General features: G+C 49.2%; 1 protein-coding gene across 2 annotated transcripts; it reads left to right on the top strand.

Moving 5' to 3' along the window:
- Nucleotides 1-4,789: 4,789 nt before the first annotated feature.
- On the top strand, nt 4,790-7,732 carry Ventx (VENT homeobox). 2 transcript variants are annotated; one of them, XM_021214778.1, is made up of 2 exons: nt 4,790-5,086; nt 5,734-7,732. In XM_021214778.1, the coding sequence occupies exons 1-2, from the start codon at nt 4,873-4,875 to the stop codon at nt 6,132-6,134; spliced, it is 615 nt and encodes a 204-aa protein (XP_021070437.1). In that variant the 5' UTR covers nt 4,790-4,872; the 3' UTR covers nt 6,135-7,732. The 2 variants fall into 2 exon arrangements, with proteins under 2 accessions (XP_021070437.1, XP_021070445.1); XM_021214786.1 differs by having other exon boundaries at nt 4,852-5,152; nt 5,732-5,949.
- Nucleotides 7,733-8,689: the final 957 nt, after the last annotated feature.

The raw sequence follows: 8,689 nt of genomic DNA, 5'->3' as shown, positions 1-8,689 counted from the left end.
GTAAAGAACATCCCTCCATGGCCTCTGTATCAGCTCCTGCTTTCTGACCTGCTTGAGTTCCAGTCCTGCATCCTTTGGTGATCAACAGCAGTATGGAAAAGTAAGCCGAATAAACCCTTTCCTCCCCAACTTGCTTCTTGGTCATGATGTTTGTGCAGGAATAGAAACCCTGACTAAGACAGATACTTTCTAGAACTTCCAGAACTATTGATTTCAAAATATCCTCTGAGTTAATGCTTGAGGTGTGCTACTTCAACTTTTATTTAGAATGTGTAACTTCTCCGAGCTGCTACTCTCTATGTAGAGTCAGGACAACAATGGATTTCTGACCTCTAAAAGAACACAGGCTTTAATGATGTGTGTTGAATTAAAACAACCACTTACAGATATACCAAAATGTCCAGTACTCAGAAATGTAATTCACTCACTGTATAACACTGAACAACAACAACAAACAATCCCAAGTGCCAGGTGATGTGACCAATGCCTTTAATTCCAGCGCTCAGGAGGCAGAAGCAGGGAAATCTCTGAGTCTCAGGCCAGTCTGGTCTATATAGTGAGTTTCAGAACGGTCGGAGATATGTAAAGAGATTGTGTGTCAAAACAAAACAAAACCAAAAATTGCAAGTATGCAGAAGCAAGACTTTATAAAATCTTTATCGCTTTATAAAATTTGAACAAAACTGACCCAAAACTGAAAATGCATCTCCAGGTCTCCTCCTTACCCTTCAGGACGCATCAAACAGGCCCTACCCTGAAGACCCATGGCTGCTATCGATCTTTGCCACAGCATAGTGACTAGAATGGACAGAGGCTCCAGTACCTCTGTCTTCATGCTGCGCCTCGCTCCTTCATGGCCCTCCTTTGGCCCAGGGAGGGAGCTGTGGTCACCAGTGGCTCCTTCCTGCTTTGCTTCTGTTTCTCTTTCTCACTCCCAAGAGCTGTCTCCAGTCCTGTGATTTATTTGTTTTCTGATCTGATCATGGAAACCAAGTCCTAACTACAGAATCGACTCAAAGCTGGGCCATTCTGACTTCCAGAGAATGTCATACAAGGAATTTGCTTCTTTCAGTTAACACCAGACCAGTAGGCTTGGGGTCTGGGGAAAGGTTGACTGATCTTTGTTGTTCCTGATTCATAAATATCTTCACTATTCCAAGATCTGAAGCGGTGACTCAAGTCATCTGTCTGCTCTGACCCAGGTTGTTGACATCTTCAATAAATTCTTCACTCTCCAACACTTATTTCTTAGGAATCCATTTTCATGTGATGATCTTGCAAACCCGAGTTCATTATTGTTCTACAGCTCATCTGTGCATTTTGGATCCTACCAATGTGCCTCGTTTCCCAAAGAGTTTCTAACCACCCCTGCTAGCTGCCAGAGCTCCTCTGAACTGATCTCTGCCTTTCCAGAGGTCTGGGTAAAATACCCCTTCATGTTAAGAGCGAAATTTGACAAACTGTGAAAGAAATCTCCAACTCCAACAAGTATGCCCTTAGGGACTTCTTGGCCTTTGCTATGTTGGTACTGCCCAGGGCCACACCAACAGCAATGACTTATTAGGCATAGACTGCTGGCTTCCCACTTGACTTTTCCTTAGAGATTTGCAGGGTCTGGTAACCAAGGCTTTTGGAAGAAGTTGAAACAAATGACTCCACCCTGTAATGAGGCATGAGAGTCAGCTGCCTGGACAAGGACTGCCCAGAAATGGCCCTATTGTCCACAAACTGATGACTACATATTACTGGCTGCAAGGTAGCAGGAAGAAAAAAAAAAAACACGCAGGGTTGATCCCATCAAGGACTGGACACAAGTCACTGATGTCCGAAGAGGGCTGAGTCTTCAGTGGTGTGGTGTCATTTCCATCATACAGATTGGATCATCTGATGTGGACCTAGTGTGTATGCTGAATCACAGCATCAAGCTGTTATTTCTGTCTAGGGCATGAGGAAAGGAATAACTCTGTAATCCTGTCAAGTGCTAAAGGTGGCTGTACAACCCCTACCGCAAGCTCTTCCTCAGAAATCTCACCTCAATAGAAAGCCCTTCTGATACATGCTAATCTGGATGGGTCTTTCTTTCTCTCCAAAGTCAGCATCCAGAGGAACCTCAACACAGGAAGGAAATTACTCCCCTGAAATGATGGGTGTTTACCAAGGAGAGGAGACGGGAGCCTAGAGGGCTTGCCAACACTCCTGGGCACAGCTGGGGTATGGCTGTGCTCAGGCACCCTATTTATTATAAGTGCTTATGTGTGCATATAAAACATACTTTCTGGGAAGTGAGGTGCCTGCAGGCATCTCCATCCCTTTCACTGGCCAGTGACAATGATGCCTCCCTGTGAAAATGGAATTTCCACATGAACGGAAATCCAACATCCAACATCTACTATGCTGGCAGAAAAGATTCCTTCACATCCCACCACTCCTACCCTGTAGCCCAAGCTCTTTTCTAGTCAGGTCACTTGTGCATGGGATGGGAGAGAGAGAACTGCAGATGTCCCTAGTCTGTGTTGTGCTGAGGTCTAGGTCTCCATGTCCATGGAAGAGATCCCTCTTCGTCTTCCCTCCTTCCTGCTTCCGTTCTGAGTCTCTTTCTGCCTCTCGCCTGCCTCCCTTGCCTCCAGGGTGGTGCTTTTACCAGTCAGGAGCCAACCTGGCTTGCACTGGGCAGAGCTGCTCAGAGCTGACATCAGCATTCCTCTAGGAAGTGGGGGAGGGTGAGAATTTAAGATCAGACTTTACACTGCTTGGCAGGAAGGTCCCTGCCCATTGGACCTGCTCCTGGCCCACAACCCTGTCCCTTTCCCTGGGCCAGACCTAAGTACAGACTCTTGCTTCCTCCCGTCAGAGGCCACTTTGGGGGACATAGCTCAGGCACAGGCAAGTTGTCCTTTATTCCTTTTGTTTGTTTATCTTCTTTGTGCATTCCTGCCAGTGTTTTGATGATGCAATTATCATCAATCAATTCAGAACATCTTTGTTACATTAAAGAGCAGCAGGCAAGTGTTGGTAGCATAATGGTGAGTATAGCTGCCTTCCAAGACAGCAGCAGTCGTCAGTCTGGGGATATAGAAAGAATTAAACAGACGCTAGGCCTAGCCAGCCAGGAATCTTCTGCTAGCCCCTTTGAGCAGCTTCAAAATTTACAAGAAGGGGCTGGAGAGATGGCTCAGCAGTTAAGAGTGCCAACTGCTCTTCTGAAGGTTGTGAGTTCAAATCCCAGCAACCACATGGTGGCTCATAACCATCCGCAATGAGATCTGATGCCCTCTTCTGGGGTGTCTGAAGACAGCTACAGTGTACTTACAATATAATAAATAAATCTTTTTTAAAAAACAACAAAATTTACACGAAGAAAAACTTTAATTAATTTCTCTGACTGAGCTCAACAATTAGACTGAGCCCCAAAGCTGTACTCCATTGAAGTACTTTTGACTGTCTAAAACAAATTTATAGAGAGATGTAGGTTGCTGATTTTGTGCTCTAGGATATTAATCAGACTTTATTTCCTAAATCAATCTCCCAATGTATTCTAAAATCAAAGCCTTGGTTTCTTCTTATGGCGCTATGGCAACAGTTCGCTTTGCAACATAGAAGAACGTTTTTGTTTGTTTGTTTGTTTGTTTGGTGATGGGTGTGTGTGTGTGTGTCTTTTGTTTTGTTTTGTTTTTTGTTGTTGTTGCTTTGTTTTAAAACCAAAAGAACCGTGAGATTTGGGGGAAAGTATTACCAGGAGCTAGGGACTCTATCTGGCCTCAGATCCACCCTTCCTTTGAATCCTTAGCTGGCGGTTTTTTTGTTTGTTTGTTTGGTTGGTTGGTTGGTTGGTTGGTTTTTAGTGCCTTCAAGAGGTTCCTGCTTGCCTGGTTAGGGAAAGACTGCATCTTCAGAGATACTCTCCGGAGGCCTTTCAGGAATTTGCATCAGCGATTTGGCTGCCGGGCAAATACCGGGCTCCAGAAGACAATGTGCCCAGCATCCAGTTGTGTGAGCAGCCTGAGGTGCCTGCATCATGGGCTAGTATGCTAACTTCCTCTAAGAGGTCTGTCTCCACCATCTTCCCTTGGCCTCTGCGCTTGAGACCCACGACGCGTCTTTCTAGCCCGTTCCTGGCCCAAGCTGGGACCCAAGTTCAGCCCTCGAAGTTGCTAGTGGCCCAGAAAATGTTTGGAGGCTCCAAGAGCCCAAAGAGACCAAAGCGAAACTAAAGACGCCACAATTCCACCTTAAGCGATCAGTAGAGGAGACTTGTTGGTCCCATTCGAACCCCAAAGTGCAGACTAAAACACGTGTGAGCCAGGAACGCATCAAGAACAGCGGATCAGCCTCATTAAACAGCACTGTAGTAGGCACGAGCCCATAGCTGCGCTCTGCCTAAGCGCTGAGGCTCACCGTGCCAGCAAGATCAAGAACTGATGCCTGGACGTAGCTCCACCACGAGCGCTCGCGCGCAGTCCATTCCTCCACTCCAGAAGGCTGAGGCCATCCATCTCTTTACCCAAGACTGACAGCCCTCTCAGCCTTTCCCGCTGGAGGAGCTCCATAAGCGTTCCTACAGACGGCAGTAAGTCCCGAAAGCCTGACGTGGGCACGACAATACTACCCTAGGTCTCGGGGCACTCAGTTCCCAGGCAGAAGCCCCGCCCCTCTCTGTCGGTCCCGCCCCTGAAACACTGAATCCAACCCGCACTGAGACCCGCACATCGGCTGAAACAACCATTGGGTAGCGGCGCATGAAAGCGGTACCACCTTTTTATAGGGTGCGGAGGGGCCCGAGAACCACGGAGCCCAGGGTCCTGGCAAAATAAACCGCCGCTGGGTTTCAAGCGTCCCAGCCGGGCGGCTAGCCCCGCACACGCCATCCCATGCATGGCCTGGGCGACATTCGACATGAACGCGGCGGGGCTCGAAGCTCGCGGCGGGGGCCACACAGAGCACGGACCACTCCCCTTCAGCGTCGAGTCACTGCTGGAGGCTGAGCGTGTACCGGGCTCCGAGTCTGGGGAGCTGGGGGTGGAGAGGCCGCCCGGCGCCTCGAAGCCTGGAACCTGGTCCCCTTCGGTCGCGCACTCGTGCCCCCCACGTAAGTGCTCAGTCTCCCGGTCCCAGGCCCTGAAAAGCAACCGCGCTGTCAAGGCTCGAAAGTCCAANGNGGGGGGGGGGGGTAATGTGCACTGTTGCTCCGAACTTAATTACTACCCACTAACCGGATCAGTCCAAAAGCATGGATAACTGGTGGTGGGCGCCCAACATTGTGCACAGTCCAACCGCCAGGTCCAGGTCTCTTCTTGGGCGAGGTCCGCCACCCACAACAAATACTCTTAATGCTTTTCCGCTCCGGGTCGCTCACGCTCCTACGCCCCTTGCCCACTTTGCGTATGCCCCCGACAGCTAACTGGTGTGTTTGGAGACCTGACCGCTACTTATCTTCGGTTATTGGACCGCCTCCAGCCCCAACTTAGCTCTTTTTCCAAATAGCTAGTCCCCAGTTTAGTTGGGGTGTAAGATCATGGGTTGGGAGAGCAGACCTAAGTCTAGGGCACCCCCTCCACTCCCCTGCCTCCTTGGTTTGCTTATCCACGTGGCTTTAGGGACCGCCTTACTCTGAACGGAGCACTCACGGAGCCACCGAGCACCAACCTTCCTTTGTAAGGGTAGAAGAATGTCGGTCGAAATAGGGATGTGCAGCCAGAGTTTGAGCGCTTGCCCTGCGCTTCTCTTTCCTTTCAGGTGCCCCCAGCCCTCCACCCTGCACCCTCCGCAAACACAAAACCAATCGCAAACCACGGACGCCCTTCACCACCGCGCAGCTGCTGGCGCTTGAGCGCAAGTTTCACCAGAAGCAATACTTATCCATTGCGGAGCGCGCCGAGTTCTCCAGCAGTTTGAGCCTCACTGAGACTCAGGTCAAGATCTGGTTTCAGAACCGCCGAGCCAAGGCCAAGCGGCTGCAGGAAGCTGAGCTGGAGAAGCTGAAGCTGGCAGCCAAGCCACTTCTGCCGGCGGCGTTTGCCCTGCCCTTCCCGCTGGGCACCCAGCTGCACGGCTCCGCGGCCACTTTCGGCGGTAACGCGGTTCCTGGGATTCTCGCCGGGCCTGTCGCGGCCTATGGCATGTACTACTTGTCTTAGATCTTGGAATCGATTCCTAACCTCTTGGTTAGGCTCAGGGCTGCGCACAGTTCCGCCCGCCGCTGATGCTCCTGGTAACTTTTGATCTTTCTTAGTTTTTTTGCTTCTCCCCCCTCCTGTTTATACGATGTTATACTTGATGACTGGAGCCTATTTATAGACATCTTACAAATATTTTAAACCTTTCTAAAACCCTGTCCACACCCATCTGTTTTTCTGAAAGAAAACACAACTTCATACAGTCCTTGAAACGGACAAAAGCAGTTCTTCCTATTTCTTACAAAGCAGTCGACAAAGTACTTCTGGGGAGGGTGTGTTCCCTGTGTTCACTCTGCCCCTACACCGAGGACTTCAGAGAAGCTCGATTGAGCTGGCATAAGAAAACAAATCCCATAAGAAGAAGTTAAAATAAAAAATGAGATAATAGGACGGCTAGAAAGACACTTAGAAATTATTGTCTCTCCAACTAAATGTATGTTGTGATCAAACGGAAACTTATACACGTTTTAGATTTTACCCCATTTTTATTTTTTTTAAGGAGCTAGAGGCAAATGCTGGATGGACATGGGAGTAAGGGCGGTGATTGTTGGCGCCACGCCCCAAAGTAAGGGTGCTGCTGCCAGACAGCACCTTTTGAGCTTCGAAAAGAGCCTGCTTGAGGGAGACCAGAGGGCTGGAATGGGGGAGGGAGCGGGGACCAAACTCTAGCCTCTTGCCAGCAGGTGTCCAATCAATGAAGAGAAGAAAGTGAGGGTTGAGCACCTCAGGCCTCCTGTTGTGGGTGCAGTAGGAGGCGAGGCCTGCAAAGGTCCCAAAAGAGTTACTCTGAGTGCCAGCTGCCCCTGTAATTCTGATGCTCCTTAGAAAAATGGTGGACTTGTTTAGGATTCTGGACTTGTACCTTTATTCTACCTGTATCTGAGGAAAGAAAACAGACCATCTGAGCTGTTCTGTCCCATTGCCCCTGATGGATTCTCAGTCCTACTATGCAAGATTGAGGCCCTTTGGGTACCTGACAATGGGCACTGATAAACCCCATGGCTGTTTCCACAGGAAGCTTTTGCTGCAATCTGGAGACTTTAGCTGGAGTGTGTTGAGGGCTCCCAAAGGTCCCCTGGAGTCACAGCCCAGTACCATTGGCAAGCCCCTTCTGCCAGTCTTCGACCAGGGGAGGAAGAACCTGCCTGCAGAGGTCTGCTGGTTGTGTGTTCATGAGAACCTGGAATCTCACAGTGATGGATGGCCCTGGGTTAGAATGTTCTGGTTGGGAGGAGGGGAAAGACTGGGCTATGCTCTGCAGTCCAAGCCAGCTCCAGGAAAACTGCTGTCCTGTGACCTTCACTGGTCCATCAGCTCCAAATAAAACCGAAAAGATAATATTGCATGGAATTGCCTATTGATATGTATTGACATTCTTCTGCCCTGTGTCTCTTGGAAAAATGGAAACCAGATAGGTTTGGTTTTGTTTTGAGACCAAATCTTCACTATGTAGTCCTAACTGATCTAGTACTTGCTACTCTCCAAGGACAGCCTTAGACTTACAAAAGTCCACTTGCCTTTGCCTCCCAAGTTCTGGGATTAAAGACATACCACAATGCCCAGCTATGTGATTTTTTTGAGATTCAGAGAGTGAAGGATTGCTGCAAGGGAGAGTAGCTGTCTCTCTCAGGTGCTTGTACAGAATCCCTCAGCCTAGGCTGTTTAAACTTTAACCCACTCTCAAGAGGTAAGACTCTCACTTGGTGTGCAAATACTGAAGTGCAGAGGACCTGGTACACGGGTCCTGAGATCCCACCCAAGTCTGCTTCTTGCAGGTCCTGGTTGACCTGGAACTATTTGTGTAGTCCAGATTAGCTCCAGACTCAAAGCAATTTTCCTACCTCAGTCAGCTGAGTCCTGGGGTTACAGATAGGAGCCACCCACACCCAGCCAAACTGTTGCTGCCTCAGCATTGCCTCGGTTCTGCTCTCAACTCTGGGGTACCTGAAGGCATTGGCCAAACCACAAGCATGTACAACCATGGCCAGTGCGCTGACAATCCTGATACCATGGGAAAATGAAAATCGAATGCACATTTTAGGAAAGCAGGGGGTGTGTCACCCTACAGCCTCATACTGGATCTATATCTCCGTGACAGACCTCTATCTGATGACCAAGAGCATGCAATGGCATGGGCCACCAAAATCTGTTCAGAAACGGCTGCTCAGCTGAATGGTCAGGTTGCTAGTTTGTCTTTCTGACCCAAAATACCCAGACAGAGATATTCTCCTCAGATCCTTCCACTGAGCCAGTCCAATTATGCAACTGGTTCCTAGAGTCCTTCCCCCCCAGGATGGGCAAGGGTCTGGTAGTCTAGCAGGTAGGATGTATCCATACCTTCACATCACACCAACAGGTGCTCTGTCAGTAGTGTTTGCCTTTGGGACAAGGCTGAGACACACCTGTCAAGGCTGACACTTTTATGGAGGGAGCTGCCTACCAACCTTATTGCAGAACTTAGGTCCCTAATGGTCCCAGCTAGGACCTGAGGCTGTGTATACCCACTGATGGAATCC

Source organism: Mus pahari, chromosome 1 (genome assembly GCF_900095145.1).
Source record: "Mus pahari chromosome 1, PAHARI_EIJ_v1.1, whole genome shotgun sequence".
NCBI lineage: Eukaryota > Metazoa > Chordata > Mammalia > Rodentia > Muridae > Mus > Mus pahari.
Note: the sequence above shows the minus strand (reverse complement) of the source record. Positions and strands in the feature narration are given on the sequence as shown.

Excerpts from the sequence above, each read along its gene's own strand:
- Ventx (XM_021214778.1), top strand. The coding sequence starts at position 4,873 with ATGGCCTGGGCGACATTCGACATGAACGCGGCGGGGCTCGAAGCTCGC. Across the intron at positions 5,087-5,733 it reads CGCGCACTCGTGCCCCCCAC|GTGCCCCCAGCCCTCCACCC; the intron begins GTAAGTGCTCAG and ends CTTTCCTTTCAG.